Source organism: Cyprinodon variegatus, unplaced genomic scaffold, assembly GCF_000732505.1.
Source record: "Cyprinodon variegatus isolate N-32 unplaced genomic scaffold, C_variegatus-1.0 Scaffold438, whole genome shotgun sequence".
NCBI classification, from domain to species: domain Eukaryota; kingdom Metazoa; phylum Chordata; class Actinopteri; order Cyprinodontiformes; family Cyprinodontidae; genus Cyprinodon; species Cyprinodon variegatus.
This window is the reverse complement of record NW_015150891.1, coordinates 635,008-654,902: the sequence shown is the minus strand read 5'-3', so window position 1 is coordinate 654,902 and position 19,895 is coordinate 635,008. Positions and strand designations below refer to the sequence as shown.

The window sequence follows — 19,895 nt, the reverse complement described above, 5'->3', positions numbered from 1 at the left end:
AAAACACAAAAATCTATTTCTGTTTGAATTCTGCATTTATCATCTTTAATGTTAGTATATCAATGCCCTTTACAAAAGTAGTATACTTGAAGTAAATTCTATTAAGAATACTTAAGTATAAGTTTAGAAAGTATATCGAACAATGTGCTTTTAGTGTAATTGAAGTATTACTAAAGTAATACTTCTTTGAACTAAATTGGGACATTTTTAAGTTTACTAAAGTATACTTTAGTAAACAAAGTAAACAATTGTTAAGTATATGAAATATAATTTAGAATAAGTAAACTTTAAGTGCACTGCCTGATTTTAAGGAAATTAGTACACTTTTAGTATATTTGAATAAACTACCTTTTACTAAGGGTGTGCATAATTAACTATGATGTTTTTGTTGTTTTTATTGCTAATATATGAAAAATTGTAGAATATTAAGTGGAATATTCAAATGTTTTGAATATTCCATTTAAGAGTATTACTGTTGCCACCATCTGTATTAGAGGGAAATAAATGGTAGGGGTGGCCACAGGGGAGGCCAATGATTGGTCAAAATTTTTGTTTATTTTACTCACAAAATTGCTAAAGTTAACATGATGCCAGAAACTGTCTTGCTGCAGAATGAGTCCGTCTTTTATTTTAATTTAATTCTTTTTTAAGTTTTGTATGTTTCCATTGGTAGTAATACAAGTTTCCTACTTGAAAATGAAAATTAATGTATTTTGTTAAAAAATTTAAATTAAAAAAAAAAGTAAATATATATAAGAGAGCCATTGGAATGCTTTACCTTTGTATATGATTTCTAAACTTGGTGGATTAAACTTCTTCTTAATGTGCAATTATGATATTGATAAAGTTCCCATTAAGTTATCAGCTTTTCACCGCCAGGCCTTCCTGTCATGGACTCTGATCTATAAACACAACTTTTCCCCCCATAGGTATCTTATATGGAATAACAAGGACATTCTATACAAGCATAAATCTCTTTTTATTGAGTATTGGTTCCAAAATAACATTACACACGTGGCTCAGTGATTTAACAAAGATGGTCGCCTTTTCTCATATGAGGAGTTTTTAACTGAATTTAATCTTTCGATTCCTCCAGGGGATTATACGAAAGTCTTTGGATCCATCTCTTCGGCTATTTGTATGCTTTTTTGGTCACATCCTAAATTAAACATTTCTCAATTGTCCTTGTTATCACCAGTGGATTCTTCTGTAGGTAAAATATGTTTTGTTGTTTCAAAAAATTAATCAATCAGAGCCTTATTTCAGCTGAACATTAAAGTGGTACCTTATGCCATCTCAAACTGTGGAAGATTCTTGGATTACATCAACTGGAAAGAAGTCTGGCTGCATCCAAATCGATATTTGATAAATAACAAAACTAAATCTCATTTAAGATAATCCATAACATTTATCCTACCAAAGTCTTTACCCAGAAAGGCTTTGAAAAAAACATTGATGTCACTTGCAGCTTCTGCTGTAATAATTCTGAAATACTTGTTCATCTATTCTGGAACTGTCCACTTATCCAGTCCTTCTGGTACGACATTTATTATTTAATTAAGAGAAAAATAGACAAAGACTTTTATTAATAAAATTTTGGAAGACTATACTATTCAGCGTTAAGAGAAATTGTAAGGTTCAACCAAATAGATCAGATGAGGTATATATAATTGACTTTATTATTATTATGACCAAGTTCTTAATACATAAATGTAAATATAGAGGCTCCAAACCATGCATTACTGCTTTTAAGCACGAACTTAAACAATATATTGACACCAGACAATTATCAGAAAATAAGAAAGCAATCAAAACTCAAGATACCTTTGTCCTTTTTAATATTATTTAGAGCGCTGTTTCCCCCTAGTATTAACTTTTGTTTAATAGATATACGATCTTAATTTATTTTTATTTTTTCTTGTCTTTCTTCTTGTTTTGCAAAACGAGGTCATTTACTTGACTGGTAAAAATGTGAATTTACACTTGTTGAAAATGTCTGTAAATAATGGTTGTTGTGAATACCTATAGTGCTCTTTATTGTTCTTTGAATAAACAAATAAAGTTGTATAAAATAAAAAAATAAAAATAAAATAAAATAAAAAAATAAAAGAGCCGCCATGTTTCTTACGTCCTTAGACTTAGACGTCACACGTCACAACGCCGACGTCGCGACGCTGCGTGTCGTGAAAAGGGGAGGGCCTTCGTCGGGACTGTTTTTATTTATTTCTTTGTTTCATGAGCATAAAACAGCTACAATGGTGGGTAACTGGAACAAGTGGGGACATTAGAATGAGCGGGTGACGTTTCCAGTTGCAGTTCCCAGAGCGATATCAACAGAGAATCAACAGGGGGAGGATGAAGCGGCGCAATGCGGACTGCAGCAAACTCCGACGGCCGTTAAAACGGAACCGAATCACCGAGGGTATATATAGCAGGTACAAAAAAAAAAAAAAAAAAAAAAAAAAAGAAGGAAGGGGGGGTTCGGAGAGACCTTATTGTATAACAATGGCGTCGCTGTGTATGTGTCAGGACGCGGCTGCCAGCCTGTGTAACGGTCATTTTGCAGCTCTTTAGCAGCACTATGTATTTTTATTAAATATCAGGCCCGGGTTAACGGTCCTTAAAACACGGTGCGTCCAACGTTAGCCTGAACAAAACATTTCTCTTCCAATTTCAATTAACCTGTGAATGGATCCACGAGGGACGTTAATTGTTAAATAAGCCCGGAAATGAATCAATTAAATTTTATTTTATTGAAAATGAGAGGAAATGCGCTGTAACTTTGTGAGGAAAGCGGTAATGAAGGAGGCGCTCGTTTTGAAATCACATGTGCTTTGTCTGGCAGAGGGGCTCCATTCAAATGCCTTATTTATTTATTAATTTATTTGCAATATAAACTGCTGCTCGTTAAATTGATTGACGGTAATCCGAGACAAATGGAAAGCAGCTGTGCTGTCCGACTCCAACATGTTCAGACATGAACCACAGGCACACCTGCTTATTTCTACTGCTGATATGTGGAGGATTTAAACCACAGTTTCTCCACTGGCTGTTCTTTGTCTCATTTAATTTTTGTTTCACAGGTAAAGGTTAAAAGCATTGCAGTAATCCAGGCCCGTCTCAGTTTGAACAGTTTTTCACTAGGTTCGCGTTTACTTTTTCCACATAATTCTACAGAAGAGGATTAGGGCCAAAGAGAGGACAAAAATAAAAAGTTAAATAATTTTAACATTTTATTTCAGTATAATATGAGAAAAAAAAAATAGAATGGTCAGAATTCTGAATTTAAACTCAGAATTTTGGATCTTAATCTTAAAGGGCACCATGATGGAAAAGATGTGGGAGCTCTCAGCTTCATTGATAAAGATGGTAGTTGTTGTAGTTGTGTCGGTAACATATTGGAAAATGTCAGAATTAGGCGACTTTTTAATTGCCAGATGCTATTACATTAATGGGAGAGCAGAAGGTGTTTATAACAAGAGAGCTAATTTAAACTCTAGACAAGGCTACGGCTTGATGCCAACATTTGTTAACTGTCAGATTTCAGCCAGGACTCTGGGATTAAATTGAGGACTAAGTGAGGACTCTGGGATTAAATTGAGGACTCTGGGATTAAAGTGAGGACCCTGGGATTAAATTGAGGACTAAGTGAGGACTCTGAGATTAAATTGAGGAATAAGTGAGGACTCTGAGGTCAAAGTCAGAACTCTGAGATTAAGAATTCTGTTTTCTCATACTGGAATAAAAAAAAAAAAAATCTGTTAACTTTTTTTTTTTTTCTCAGTGGTCCTAATCCTCTTCTGTAGAAACCAGCATTTACACACGCATTGAATCAATCATCTCAGGTGAAATCCCCCATTGTTGAGTAGTAACTCATAGCTAATTAATCTAATCCAGGGATGGGCAGTATTTCTAATACTAAACAAAATACTTTTTTATAAATTGTATTTTGAGATGATGAAAATGCCTTCTTGTTTTGTATCAAAATACTTCAGTGTTGTGTATTTTTTTATTTTCAAAATACTGTAAAATACTTTCTGTGAGACTGCCCCTGATGACATCTAATTATCTATAAAGCTAAATCTATTCCACTAAAAGAGTAAATAAGTATACTTATAGAAGGGCTCCTTGGGTTACTGAACATTTCTCAGGGCAGAGGTTTATATCGGGGTGTCTATGAGGGGTCAGCATATTGGTGGACTGATTATGGAAGGAGTCTCTTGCTTTCAGATGTTTTTTCCAGGTAGTGTACAAGTGAAGAGATAAAAGTAAAAGGCTCTTAGAATTAAGTATCTTAAAAGTACAGTATTTTATTTTGATACATCAAAATGTATTTCAAAATAAAATACCAAATACTAATGTGAAAAATGTATCAAAATAAACTACAAAATACAGCCAACAAAAATGTATTTGTGCCCATCGCTGATCTAATCCTTTGAGGAACATCATTGCAAACCTTACAGTATATATGGAGGGACTTGGAGATGCTTATTTGGTACTAGGACCATCAACACTTGTGGGAAGTTGTATTTTTTTTTTAACCTGAAAATAGAACCTGTTTGCATTTCCATTTACGTAGTTGTTAAATGGGGGAGAATTTGATGTGTACAGGATGTAAAAGTCATGAAGTGAACAGTAGATGTTACAGGCTCTCTTGTATGGTGAGCCACAGGTCTAAGAGAGAAATTGAGAGATCATTACACTGGGAATGTTTTTTTTTTTTTTTTTTGAAGACTTCACATAAATATTCGTAATTGTATAAATGTGATTTATTTTTACACTTAAGTCGGTGTCTTTTATTGGGATTTTATTTGAAGGATCATTTAAAAAATCTGGATTTAAAAACCAATTAAGTACAGGTAAGAGCATTGCAATTTATTTGACTTCTTTTATTCTACTTACAAATGTATATCCATTGCCCTCAGCGGGAAATGAAGTGTGCATGAAAACGGCTATGCACATCCTCCCTATAGTAAAACATGGTGGTGGGAGAAGCATGTTGTTAGGAGACAGTTATGCTTCATCTTGCTGATCCTTTACTATTTAAAAAGAAAAAAATGAAACTATTTATCTCCAGGTGTGGAAATGATATCAACAAAAATTTGTTATTGCATTAATGCACAAATTATTACCTGAGGGAGACTATACAAAATCTGAAACCAGAGTTTTTACTGTAATATATAAAATCCCTTAAAATACACTGACACATTGTTTTTTGCGTTGGTAAATGTGGAAACTTGTAAAGGTAATTTTGCTCGTTCCACCTCTCCTGGTCTCATAGTTTTGTTTCCGTCCTCCGCAGCACATTCCTGTACCTGAAGTTCCTGGTGGTCTGGGTGTTAGTTCTGCTGGCTGACTTCGTGCTGGAGTTCAGGTTCGAGTACCTGTGGCCTTTCTGGCTTTTCATTCGGAGCGTCTACGACTCGTTCAGATATCAGGGTCTGGTAAGAGCCTCTCTGTATTACCTCCATCCACAGGCTTCCTAAATATTCATGCAAACCTGGAATATGATCATGTGATCTCTATAAGAACAGGGAAATGTTTTGTTTTGTTTTTAGACATTATTCCCTCTACTGTTATTCCATCCCTTTTAAAGCTTTAAAAACTCCTTTTCATGTTTTTATCTGTACCTATATATATAAAATTTAGATGAAGGTGTTTTTACTGTGAGCTTAAACGTTAAACATTGATTTATTTTTTTCCCTTCTTGTAGGCGTTCTCCGTTTTCTTTGTTTGTGTGGCGTTTACATCCGACATCATATGCCTCCTCTTCATCCCTGTCCAGTGGTTGTTCTTTGCAGCCAGTACCTACGTATGGGTCCAGTATGTTTGGCACACAGGTTGGTTTCAGTTGCTTATTGTTTTGTTTTTTATATCTTTGCTGTGGCTTTGTAAAGTTAAAGGCTAATACACCTTTTTTTTTTGTTTTCTGTCCTCTGCTGTTCTATCTTGTTCTATACAGAAAGAGGAGTGTGTCTACCCACCGTTTCGCTGTGGATCCTGTTTGTGTACATCGAAGCTGCTATACGGTTCAAAGATCTGAAGAATTTCCACGTAGATCTCTGTCGACCCTTTGCTGCTCACTGGTAATCGTCATTTATTCAGCCGTTTCTTAAGAACAATGAGAAAAAAATGTAAGGATGCACTACTATAAAAATATATCTGATTAATATTACCGTATTTTCTGGACTATAGAACGCATCTCACTATAAGGCATACCCACAAAGTTTGTGGTGTTTTTTTTTTTTTTTAACTGGAAAGCTACATATCGTCGCTGTCGGACGGAAACCTTGTATGTCCAAAACCATAAAGTTTACAGGAAATTGTAAAAACAGCGACAGCGGAAGAGTCCAATAGAGTAACGAGATTAAGTCCCAACCTTTTTTCAACACTTTTAATTGGTTAATATTTTCCAAAACATACGTTCACACGTGGGGACTGACCAATCGTATCAATTTATGAAAAAATAAAAATAAAAAAATCCAAAATGGCAGTTACAAGGTTTTTTCCCGACAGCAATGATATATAAGCTGCACCAGGCTAAAAGCTATTGAATTAACTGAACTGTCTCGAACCAAACCTGTAGGGGGAGCACTACATGTAAAACCAAGGGACAATGAAGAATGCTAGCTCCCATTAGCTTGTTGGTTCGCAGCAGTAAGAGCTTCTAATTAATGATGAGGCCTTGTCAGCTCTTTATTTCAGCTCTGGAGGAGTTGCACGCAGTCTTTTCATTGGTTCCCAGCTTTAAAGCAGGAAATAAATTTCAACGTGTGACTTCGGGACATTTTTTCTCAGTTGTGCCTGCTGCTAGCATGTGCTAAATAAAAATTAGCCCACTCTTCTTTCACTTCTGCCCCCTGATTAGGAAAAGTCCACAGAAAAGCCGCACCTTTTTTAATAAGCAGCATGGTTGAAAGCATGGGGGGGAAAAACTAGCAACTTATAATATGGAAAATATGATATCTATATTTTTTTAAATTAAGACACTGTGAAAAAAACCTCCAACAATGCTGGCACCGCCTCAGCAACTAGATGGAAATAAACCTAAACTGTTAATATTGATACAAGTACGGTAATGTGTTAATAAATGAGCAACATGAGTTGATAGTGACGCTAATGCCGACATATTGAGCATCCTTTAAAAAAATAAAGGGAAATTATAAATGTTTTAATAAATGATATCACACCTCTTCATTCCAATACCTCTTAAAAAAATTGCAACCAAGTTCCTTTAAAAATGTACAAAACCAATTAAGTGGAGTTTTTTGAAAAAACATCAGTGACTAAACGGCATCATGAAGATCAAGGAATGCAGCAGACTGGATTTGACAAGGAAGGGTAAACCTCTAAGATTAATTAGCAATTAATTAACCTAGTCTGCTAACACATGTCTGTCAAACTCAGCTGACAGGCTAGACAAGGAGAGCATTAGTCATGGTAACTAAAGGAGCTGCAGATAACCACATTTTATGGGACAACGATTAGCTGTGCAGTCAATAAATCTGGTCTCTATGCTACAGATGGAAATGAAGGAGGCTCTTGGTAGAGGCCAGTTTAAAGGTCACCAAAAGGCATGTAGGGAACCAAAGATGCCTGGAAAACAAGCTGCACAGGTTCAGTGATGAAACATTTTGATTGATTTGCTAGATCCTACCCTGCACTCAACTCTGGGCTACATGTGAAGCATGGTGATGGCTGTGTCATGCCGGAAAATAGCAGATCAGACCTGATACAGGGATGGAGGGTCCACGTCTAACAGGAAAATAACCCTTAAAATGCAGTTAAGCCAAAACTTGGTCCAGCTGCTGATGGATTTAGGTTTAAAACCTAATTTGTTAAATTTGATCAGGATATTTATTCAGTGGCTCTTTGCCAGCAGTGCTGCCTTCCATCAAGAAGCTGTGTTCAGATTCCTCCAAAGATTTTTCTACATGTCGTTTCCATGAGTGCAGTGGCTTCCTGCCACCGAGCTCGTCATGACTGAAAATCCGTGGGGAAAATGAGGGTAATGAGCAAGAGGTCTTCCACCGTCAAATGCTGGAGCTTAGCAGCTGTGAGGAATCCAACAGTATCCTTGGAAACATGCAAAAAAACAATTACAGAGGTCGATTACACAAGACAATGGTGCAGCAGTAAAGCCTCCGATCCGCGAACGGAGGCTACTGCACTCGCTGTCACTACCTGATCCGTCCCGGAAACACAATCTGTTCTGCATGCGCGCCATAAGCTAGCTCATTTGCATGTGCATCCAGATATACTTCCAGGTCATCTTCGATTTTATCTTGTCAGAAACACCTAAATGACATTTTTCGAAGAAAATGTAAAAAGCATAGAAATTGTCTGACAAAGTCATTAACATTTTAAGACGTGTATCAGCATTCTTTAGTAAGATAAGGATAGAAATAAGGTTTATATCTTTTCGCGCACCAAAGGACGGATCGTGCTTCCAGGACGGATCAGGTAGTGACACTCGCCACTACCGTTTAGGGTTCAATTCCAGACCGGAAGAAGCCTTTGCTGCATGTCTCCATGCTCTTCCTGTCAGTCTACCTTAAAGGTCAGCAGGGGCACAGAAAAAGAAAAATACTGCACTAGTTAAGCTTTGTTCCGTTGCTGCTTAGTTCTGACACGCCGAGCAGCTAATGTTGAACCTGTTGATCGCGTGTAAAATGAATCCCAAAGATCTTCTTGTACAAAATTGATCCAGCCAGATGAAACATTTGTGAACAAATCCATTTATTCCACGATGCACGGCCACAGGGTTAACGATGACTCTCCACCACAGCGGTCAAAAACTTGTATGTCCTTCCGGATTCAACACCTGTGGACTACCGGTCACCTCTTGGTTCATATACTGGAGCTGATAGCCCCATCTAGTGATCAAAAGATACACATAGTTGGCTCCAATAGGGGTTGTTGCTGAAATCACAGATCTCTCCTTTGGTCCTTGTGGAAGGTATGAAGGATTTTTCACAGATTGCTTTGAAAAAATGTTTTATACACAGAGTAATAATAATTGTGCTTTGTTTATCTTACATTACCTCTGCATTTAAACCATCCCCTTGGGGAGCAGTGGGCTGCCATCATGGGGCTCTCGGGGAGCAGTGTGTTTCTTCTATACCACAGTCATTACCCTCTTGCTCTATCAGATGAAATCCCAATGTAATAAAACCAAAATATTGTCCTGTAATTATTCCTCCTAGTATCGGCTATCCGGTCGTGACCCTGGGCTTCGGCTTCAAGAGCTACGTGAGCTATAAGATGCGACTGAGGAAACAGAAGGAGGTGCAAAAAGAGAACGAGTTCTACATGCAGCTCCTACAGCAGGCTTTGCCTCCAGAGCAACAGATGCTGCAGAGACAGGAGCGAGAAGCAGAAGAAGGTTAGACTGTGGATTGTCTGTGTAAGCCTGTTGGCTCTGCTTAAGAAAGGAGGGAGAAATCAAAGCTAAACCTAAAACCCACCATGTCAGGACTGATTAGTCCTCCTAGTTTTTATTTTATAATCAGTTTTAGGGAAACATGTATGGAGTCCATGGCTACGTTCACACTGCAGGCCTTAATGCTCAATTCCGATTTTTTTGTGAAATCGGATTTTTTTGCGTGTCCGTTCACACTTCCAAGTATATGCGACTTGTATGTGATCTACTGTGTGAACTGAAAGCGTTCAACCGAAGTGTCCCGCATGCGCACTCGAGGACGCGATGACGTCACATGTAGCAAGCGTCCTCAGTGTTTGCGGAAGTAAACATGACTCGTAATACCGCAGCGTATATTGCGTTCTTTAAGTTCTTCTCCAACAGGAGCAGGCACATTGTGAACGAAATCTTTTTAAGAAGATCAAAAAAAAAGAGAGCCAGGTTCCGGTAAGACCCTTCGAGTTTGGTCTGAATCGAGCTATCTTTCCAAATATGAATTAAGTCAGCAACCTCACTTTCTCTCCATTGACTGCTCTCTGTGTTATCTTCCGCCATGGTTGTTAGTTTTTCCCGCCTCCGCTTAGTAGGACGCAGATTAGTAACGTTTAGTAACATTTGTCAAGTATCAATGACGTGTAGGTCGGATGAATGCGACCTGGCTGTACAGACACAGGTCGCATTTGAAAAGATCAGATACGTATCGGATTCAGGACCACATATCCAAGTGGCCTGGGTCGCATTTGAAAAAATCCAATCTGTGTCGTTCAGACTGTCATAAAAAGATCTGATACAGGTCACATATGGGCAAGAAAATCGGAATTGGGTCACTTCAGGCTGCAGTGTGAACGTAGCCCATGTCCCCTGAACCGCTAAATGCAGAGGTTAAAGTTAGCATAAAAACAGCTCGTTTCTCTGTTTACCAATTACAAAATAGGTAAACGGAGGAAAACGCATCTACATGCTTGTGTTTTGTGTGAAGCAAATTTAAAATAAAACAGCCATCAGAATATTAGTTCAGTGTAATCAGTTTTACATCTTAGGAAGAATTGTTCAGCCTTAGAGGCTAATAGCTGTTCTAATAAAGAGGTAAAATTTGATTTAGTGAAGTCATTCAAATAACTCAAAAAGTTTATTTTGAACTTTGTATGAACTATGCTAAAGGTAGCTTCACTGCTTATATTGAGGAAAGTGAGGCTTGAATGAAACTGAAGAGAGACATGTCTTTACATGAGCACGCAGAAACACACAGAGACACAAAAGTAAGAGAACCTACAGGTGCAAGAGAGCAGAGAAGGAGCATGAACTCATGATTGTAACATTGGGAGCCTCATGATGTCAAATATGCAGGAACAAAATGTGCCGGGAGAGTATTTTTTTAAACAAAACTGCTCCTGTCAGTATTTGTTATTCTGACCTTATAAGCGCTGGTTTGTTAAAACCATAAGAGTTTCCAAAATTGGTCCATTTAAAGTCGTTTTAATGTCAAATCACTGTGGCTTAAACGTGTATATAAATGTACTCTTTATCAGATGATATTGTCCCAAAATTTAGAAAATTTCTCTTTTGAAAAAAAAATCCTGTCTTAAAAATTCGTATTTTCTTTTTCCATTATCTTATGCTTGCCAGTTAGTTATACGTCAGCCAGAACACCTAAATTCGGCCAATCATATATCAACGGTCATCTGTCAATCAAATTTTTTCAGTCAAACATGTACGGCTGTAAGCCTTCTACACCAAACCAAGCTTCTGCCGCCCTGGTGTCCTCTTCCACAACATTTTTGTCCCCACTTTCCTGCTCTAAATAAAAAATGTATGGCGGAGGAGACTCATCCACGACCTCCGACACAAAACCCTCCTCCTCTTGCATGTTTCCGCTATCCATAGCGTTCCTTGACAGTGTCGTTTCTAAGTCACCAATTTAGTGCTACTTGGTCCTAATGTAATTTCCCATTGGGAACCTACTAGCACTAAGTTGCTAACTGGTTAGCAAGACGCTTTCGACAAACCAGCCATAATCAAACTTGTTTGCAAACCTTCCACCACAACAATCCTGCCCTCTTGATAAACAACCAATCACATTTACTTTATTCACTCGTGTAAAGTTGTGCACCACTAGGGAGAACTTGGAAATGAAACGTTGATAAGGCTGCTTCCCTACGAATTTAAACAACCAGGATCTGTGTTTCTTGATAGTGAATTTTAAGATGGTTTCTGTTTATCTGACTTCCAGGAGCTTTTGTTTGATTAAGGTTCCTAAAAACAAACAAACAAACAAGTTTTATTTTAATCGGATCATTGGATGATGTTTTCCAGTTTGTTCCCAGGTCAGGATTTAACTGATATCTGTGGTTTCAAGTTGCCTACCAGCAAAATTTTCTTGGTGATGTTTGTGTCGGTTAACCCAGCATGTGTTTGTTTTCATCCAGCTGCTTTAGCCAAGGGGATCTCTGAGGTAGAACCAACAGTCGTTTCCCAAAACGGAGCGCCGCCTGGGAAGAAAAGCTCCTCGGTCACGTTGCCGGAGCTGGAGTATCGTGAAAAGGGGAAGGACAGTGTGGCTAAAGAGCGCGAGGGTAAAAAACAGAACACAGTGGGGATCAATAACAACAGTATTATTCATGCACTGGACTCCAAACTGCAGGAGACAGAAATTATCGAGAACTACGTGGGGACTAAGAGACTGAATAACGACCTGGCTGGGGAGAACTCCCTCGCCGACGGGACAGCTAAAGAGGACATGGGGGGAACGGGGAAGAACTACAAAAATGTGGGCGGGGGCACCAACTCGTCCCCACGGAACCACAGCTCTACAAACGGCAGCCTCCCTTCAGGCTCCTCCACCAATAAGAACGAGAAGAAACAGAAAGGCTCGGGGAAGGGGCAGAAGGATCCAGTGGAGAACTGCATCCCTAATAACCAGCTGGGCAAGCCAGACACCCTAGTACGGTAAGACTCCCCATCAGCCATGTCGTGTCAGTGTTACTGTATCGGTGGCAGAGCTGTGAATGAAAAGCTGTCGTCTCATAAACTTGTGTTGTTAAAGGCTGGAGCAGGACGTGAAGCGGCTGAAGGCAGACCTACAGGCCAACAGGCAGCTGGAGTCTGAGCTGCGCAGCCAGCTTTCCTCTCTGAGCAGCCAGGACCGCAGCCTTCGCTCGGAGCTGGGCCAGCTGCGCCAGGACAACGAGCTGCTGCAGAACAAGTGAGGACGAATGAACAAGCAGGGATTTAGCTACAAAGAAAGCTCAGAAATTTGTTCTTTGAAATATTACAATCTAAAATCCACAGAGTAACTACCAATATGTTTGAAGGATCTGATATCTGCTCACAGAAATGTATCAGGTCATTGCATGAAATGAATAGAGTGTATAGCTGTGAAGTGATTGAATATGCAAAGAGAAAAAGTCACCTAGTTTAAGTGGTATTCAGCATCTGTTTTGGTGCTCTATTATTGGAGAACGCTGGGACCCTTTGTCCACCTGGATCCCCGCTCTTCTTCACCCTCATGTCCCTCCATTATCGCACAAACTTACCCCCACTTCCTCTCCGCCTTGGCCGTATCTAGACCCACAGCTAGTTCGTAATTGTCCCTCTTGCTTTGTGGCGTGGAATAACATAGAGCAGACCATGCTTCAAAAATTGGGCATAAATCAAAAATATTTGCGACAAGCTCACTGCGACACACTGCTGCGGGAGGATAACCAGCCCTTAAGGAACGCGGCCAACAGCTCAGGAAGGATGTTGTGGAGAAGTTTAACCAGCAAATATATGAAAATAAAGGAAACTGTGCTCTTGTGCAGAGTGTTGGAGGTGCAGCGCACCATCCTGCAGAAACTAGCTACATAAAGACCAACAGAGCAGCCTTAAACATGCACCCAGAGCCACAATTTGGACTGCTATCCATGTGTTGGTGTTAGCACCTTAGCTACATGGACACAAATGGTCAGATTGAAGGCCTCCATTCTGGACTAAAATAATCTCTGAACATGTGTGCAACGTCAGTGTGACACTTTTCCACTTTGTTCTTGACCGTTTTGTATACGCATAAGGATTTAACCTTTGGTACAGCACACATTCGTCATGATAGGATCATTTTAACTAGTCTCCATCTAAACAAAGATTTTGAATTTTCCATCAAACATGATTTAGATCAGATCGGGGAGTTTTTGCACATGTAAGCGTAGTTACTGATGCTATGCAAATCAGTGAAAATGGATTTTTTCCTGTGTTTGTTTTTTTTCCCCCCTGTATGGCCATTCAGGCTTCTAATTAAATATGGCCACCATCAGACTGGAGTGTGATGGTGTGTGTGTAGATGTCACACAGGAGTAATAACGGGTCATTATTTCTGTGTAAGAATGATGGGTGAGGAAAAGGGAACAGAACTGTTTTTATGGGAGCAGTGACTGAGTTGGCGAGGAATCGATATGAACGACAGTCAGAGCCTGGATGAGGACATGAGGGTCGGGTGAAATGCGCCTTTACTGTTAAGACCTCAAATGCTTTAAGAACTGTAAAATAAATTTGCTACTAAGCATGAAAAAGGCAAAATTCATATATGAATTTGAAAGGATCAGAATTGGGCCGTTTTGAATGCAGTGAAAAAGTCGCATTTTTCTGTAGAATTGTCCAAAATCAGGCTTCTGCTTAAACATGCGTAGGCCAAAGGACTCAAAGCTCTAAATGTAAATCCACACTTTGCCTATCTTTGTTTGAGAGACATCTAAGGGCCCTGTCACACCTTGCCGATTCAGCCAGCGTATGCCCTACGTCCCAGAATCTCCTAAAACGCTGGAATACAATGACTTTTCTATATATTTTTTCAATTTTGGGCTTATACATGGAGTATTCATAACAAGTCCAAAGCTTATATCCAACGACAGCTTAACTTATGCATAACGCACGGCAGCGTAATGCCCATAAAATGACGCTTGTGCATCATTTCATGGGCATTATGAAGCATCAGTTAAAGCTGCTCCCCTCAGTCACCCGTTCTACATAAAAATATGTATTGCTGCTGTTCATCCCCCCCCCCCAAAAAAAGAAATAAAAATAAAGAAAAAGAAAGGAAGGGGGTTTTGCAGTTGCAGCAGATTCGGCGTCATGTCTGCTAGGAGGTTTGTTGGCCGTTTGTCGTGAACGCAGGGAGAATCCATCACACTCACATTCTTGCTCACCCTATGATACGGATGCAGTCTGGAGAACCACTGATGGTTTCCTCCTCTGAACACCCTTATATACAAAAACGCGGCCACTACACCATTATATGGTAGCTGTAAGTTAGAAACACGTTCACGTATATTCGCCGTATGTCGACGTGTGCCAGCGTGCTTCAGGGTATTCATAACTTATACAAAACGTACCCATAACTTATCTAAAGTATAGCAGTGTTTTTGCCAGATTTTTCCTATGTCAGGCATACGCTGGGCGAAATCGGGGGCTTTAGACACTATTTGTTTGATTCCCTTTATATTGTGACCTACTTTGAGTTTTGTTGTAATTCTGGAAGAAGCTTAAAGTTCAGGAAGAATGAATTGACTCTAAATGTGATGCCATGCAGATGCAGCCAGGTTGACCACCTCTCTCTCCACCCATCAGGCTCCACAGTGCCGTCCAGGCAAAGCAGAAGGACAAGCAGACAATATCTCAGCTGGAGAAGCGGCTGAAGGCCGAGCAGGAAGCCCGAGCTCTGGTGGAGAAGCAGCTGGCTGAGGAGCGAAAGAGGAAGAAGATGGAGGAGGCCACCGCAGCCAGAGCTGTAGCCCTAGCTGCTGCAACCAGGTACCTTTTCTTTTATGGTCTTTTCCGTTTGAGCCCCTTCTGATCTTTAAATTAACGGGTTTCCCACCTGTTCACCAGAGTGGAGTCCACCGATTCCCTTCGTGGTCGTATCAGAGAGCTGGAGACGGAGTGTAAGAAGCTCAGCATGGACATGAAGCTGAAGGAGGAGCAGATTAGGGATCTAGAGGGAAAGTGTCAGGTGAGACTTTACTGCTGCCTGCTTCTGTGTGAAGTCCTGCTGTTAAACTGCTTTTACTGAAATCTGCCCTCCAGTGTGGAAAGGTGCTTTTGTTACGCTCTGTTACCATCACCTTTACATGGTTGCTCCTATTTGTCCCCCTCCTATACTTCAGGAGCTGCGCAAATATAAAGAGAACGAGAAGGACACCGAGGTGCTGATGTCTGCGCTGTCAGCTATGCAGGAGAAGACCCAGCATCTGGAGAACAGCCTCAGCGCCGAGACCAGGATCAAACTGGACCTGTTCTCCGCTCTGGGAGATGCTAAGAGGCAGCTGGAAATAGCACAAGGTATGAACAATCTCTGAGAGCGAGTCAGCTGAAGTGTCCATGTTGGTTACATGATAAATGATCATTAACATGGAATTATTTGTGTTATGGAAATACTGTTCTAGGTGGTCGACATGCTTACTCTAGAGATCTTTCTCATTAAATGATTGAATTTCCCTTTTAATTATTCAGTTGTTACACGTTACAGCAATAGAACTACAAATTAAGCCTAAATAGAAAGGACATGGGTGTCTGGTTTCCCAATCAAAACAGTGCGGTGTGTTTGTATCGAATCATTTAATGCTGTTTCTGGTACCTTCAGAGGTCTCCTAATAAGATCCACTTAGGTGGAATTTATTCTCACCATGAATCCAGCTGTTCTAGAAAAATTGATTCAGGATAAGTTGTTGATTAATGGTCTGAATTTTGTTCCATCTGATTTATTGATGCTTTAAATGTTTTTTTCTGGTATGTATATATATATATAAGTTCATTTTAAATTAACTTTTAAAATAATTCGGAATATATTAAAATGTATTTCTTAGATGTGCAAGATGCATATTTAATCTTTAATGACTTGTAAAGCGTCATTCAATTTATCGTCAGATTGATGAGAAATCTTTGCCCTTTGACTCTCGTTAAAAGTTGTACATGCGCAGTCGCTCCTCTGCAATACAAAGGTACAGGAGAGCTCGGGGTGCAGCTCTGGTGCGCCCTGAGGTGACAGGAAGTGTATTTGCTCACCACCTCCTGCCACAGCGCAGATGTTTTACGCATTGGAGAGAGAAATGGAGAAAGAACTATCCTTTTCCAGGACATGGTTTAAGAAAAAGACTTGGCTAACTGCATGCAGCGAGGCTAACACCTTATCCTGCTTTCCTTCCTCCTTTTATAAACGTCAGGATCTGAGCCAGCATGGATAAAGACAGGTTTGACTGATTTAAAACACTATTCAGAAAAGGCAAAGAAGAATGAACAATCTGGGATTCACATGGAAAATAATAGAATATAACGTACTTTTTCTAGATGTTAATTTGCATAGTTGCTCTTCAATAAACACATTCTCAGAAAATAGTTAAAAAGTAAAACTGTACATGAAATTATGTTTTGTTTTTATAAAGTGTTTTTAGAATGTCTTTTGTTGTTGGTATTTATATAAATGTACTGGTGTGGTAACTTGGTATACTTTTATTGTTTTTTGATATATGTCTTTTGAATTTTTAGCTCCCCCTAAAGAAAACTCCACCAGCCACCACTGCCTCAATGGCACCCTGTTAGCTGTGCTGCATGGGGGAGCAGCTTCAACTCCTCTGCTCTAAAAGTGAAGATGTAACGATAAAAAAGAAAGTGATAGAAGAAGACAGGGTAGTTATAAGCACGGTGGATGACAAAGGCTTTTTCTCTTGTTCTTTTTAGGGCTGCAACTAATGATTTAGTGAATCTTTGTTTAGTATATTTTTGATTAATAATCAGATAGATTATTAAAGATTCCTTAAAGATGATTTTTTACTAAATTAAACCAGGTAAAACTAACTTTTGCACTTGAAGAGGTCTGGATAGAGCATATTGACAGACGAAAACATATATATGTATTTTTTAATCTTAAATTTGAAATATTTATATATTTAACAGTTTTGACATAATTACTGCTCTAAGTGGGTTCCTCTGTCAGCTAAAGCCATGTTTTACAGTCTCTACACTCCAGTTAATGATTAATCGATTACTAAATTAGTTTGATTATTTCAATAATCGATTAATCCGATTAATTGTTTCAGCTGTAGTTCTATTTATAGATTTAAGTGTAATAATGTATAAGAGAACAGTTTTTCAGTCTGTATTTCATACAGCTTTTATAATAAATTATCAAAATATACTGAATATATAATGCACTATTTTTTGTATTTATTTATTTTTTATATATAAACATTGTTGGAAGTAGCTGACCCTGCATGTTCTGGAAAGATCGTCTTCATACAAACAAAACTCAGGTTTTTAAGAGAAACGTTGCTTATCAATTAATGGTCAGTGGATGAGATCAATCAACTTTAGATTAATTCATGAATCGATGACCAGCATTCCCATTAAAAATGTATAGAAGATGTGTCTAACCTCGGTGCGTCCTGTTTTTGTTTCCTGCCATCCAGGCCAGATCCACCAGAGGGAGCAGGAGATCGTGGAGCTGAAGCAGAAGATAGCAGAGGTGATGGCGGTGATGCCCAGCCTGTCCTACTCGTCCGACAGCAGCAACCTGAGCCCGGTCACCCCGCACTACTCATCCAAGTTCATGGACAATAGTCCCTCCTCCCTGGACCCCAACGCCTCAGTCTACCAGCCCCTGAAAAAGTGACTTTTTTTCCAGACTCAGTGTTTACCCCCCCTCCCCCTTGTTTTTTGCCGTCTCCACTAGTTTGGGTTACCTTTAAGTTTTACCAGCCTTTACCAGCCCCCTCGACAAGATTTTGCACTTAGCACACACTGACACACGAAGCTCCTCCATTTTCTTCTGAGGGTTTTTTCTCTGCTTTGTTCAGAGGTTTTATTACAAGAGCTCTTTATTTTGAAGGGGTTGCGTACAATTGGTCGGCCACATGTCTACAGACGAGCCATCACACATCGCTTCACGTCAGTTCTCCTTGCAGCCTGAACACTTTTCTTCACACCCAGGCGTTTGATTTAACTCGATAAACCTCGATTGGATTTAGCTGATGGTTTAAATGAGATGAAAGGCATGTTTTTAGTTGAGTTAATCTGAGGCTCTCCTGTAAAGTAAAGCCCTGTGATACATGAATGTAAAAACTTCATGTTTGGATATATCGGAGTTACCTTCAACTGATGATTGTTTCGTAAAGTTTCGGTTCATTTCAACAATGTGCGTAAATCTGAAACGGTGATATTGAATTCTGTTCCTCGGATCCAGTGTTTTTTCTCCTTTTACTGGAAAATTGAGCGCTCCAGGATAACCAGTAAGTGGAAGAATTAGACGTAGCTTTGCCCTTCGGAGGATAAAGCTGCTTGATTAGGCCTGGCACTGCCAAAAAATTACATCTAGGTTCCCTCACCTCGCTTCCCTCTTATTTCTGGACCAAATTAGGCCCCATCCGGCCATCGCTCTCTGGATTCAATGATGTCGAGGTAACTGCCCGTTACCATAATCTGCAGAAGTAACAGTGCCTTGCAGAAACCACTTGCTTCTAAATCCTGGGATATAATAGCACCTCGCTTCAGAAACACACCAACATGCTTATCTTTTATTTGAATGATGGAGGGAAAAACTTATTTGCAAAAATTTCAAGTTAGTATTCGAAGGAGAAAAAACACAAAAAAATTCTTACATTTTAAATGTGAGATGGTTGCAGCTAGATGGCAGCATTAAGCAGACTAACATTGGATGTGGTGCAAGTCGCGTCCCGGGCTCGGTGTGCCCGACGCCAACTCAGATTGTCTCTCATCGTGCCCTGAAGCCGGCATCTTGTTTACAACTATGTACATTGAATTAACTGGGGAATGTTTTTCTTTGCTTATTTAATTTCCGTTCTTAAGTGCCAAGTGTTGATGTTCGGTTCTCATCCGTACTTTGATTGATGTAGCTAGCATAAAGTGTGCTGTTCTTTTTTATGTCATTAGAATGTCAGACAGATGGATAGCGTGTTCTACAAAGCCAACATCCCATTCGCTGATTGTGAAGACTTGAGTGTTCAGCCAGTTTTTGTCAAAGTCTGATTTTCCTCTCTTTCGGCACGGGGGGAGTCACCAAGTGATCTGACTGCTGTCGGACTTGAGATTCCGACTTTTGTGAAGGGCATGGAGATCACACTTCCAGTGTGGTAAACATGGTTTATAACTTCCAACAGGAATAATGGTTTCTTTGAGTGAGTGATTTTGCACTATAATTCTAAAGGTATTGAATTGTACGGCACTGGCAGGAAACACCGTGGGCTGTAGTAGCAAATCACCAGGCAGGCGGGTTAATGGGGTAGTGTCCACCATTAATATTTCTTTGTCAAACGTTTGCTTAACGTCACCTTGGCAGGAAACTTGCAGGGAGCCGGTATTTCGAAGGTTCCTGGTGCTTTTCGCAATACCATGGAGCATCTCAAATCTCGTCACATGGAGGTCGGCTATTGGCAGGCCCTTATGACAGAATCTATCTGATAGAACTGGCCAATGTGGAGCAGGTGAAAAGGAA

At 39.5% G+C, this 19,895-nt stretch overlaps 1 protein-coding gene across 1 annotated transcript; it reads left to right on the top strand.

Annotated features, from left to right (window-relative positions):
* The first annotated feature begins 2,182 nt into the window (after positions 1 to 2,182).
* On the top strand, positions 2,183 to 19,608 carry LOC107093651 (macoilin-1-like). Its single transcript, XM_015388840.1, has 11 exons — positions 2,183 to 2,435; positions 5,303 to 5,444; positions 5,714 to 5,840; positions 5,963 to 6,086; positions 9,207 to 9,385; positions 11,848 to 12,367; positions 12,465 to 12,623; positions 15,020 to 15,202; positions 15,281 to 15,401; positions 15,556 to 15,730; positions 17,854 to 19,608. Exons 1-11 carry the CDS (start codon positions 2,356 to 2,358, stop codon positions 18,054 to 18,056), a joined length of 2,013 nt encoding a protein of 670 aa, XP_015244326.1. The 5' UTR covers positions 2,183 to 2,355; the 3' UTR covers positions 18,057 to 19,608.
* Positions 19,609 to 19,895: the final 287 nt, after the last annotated feature.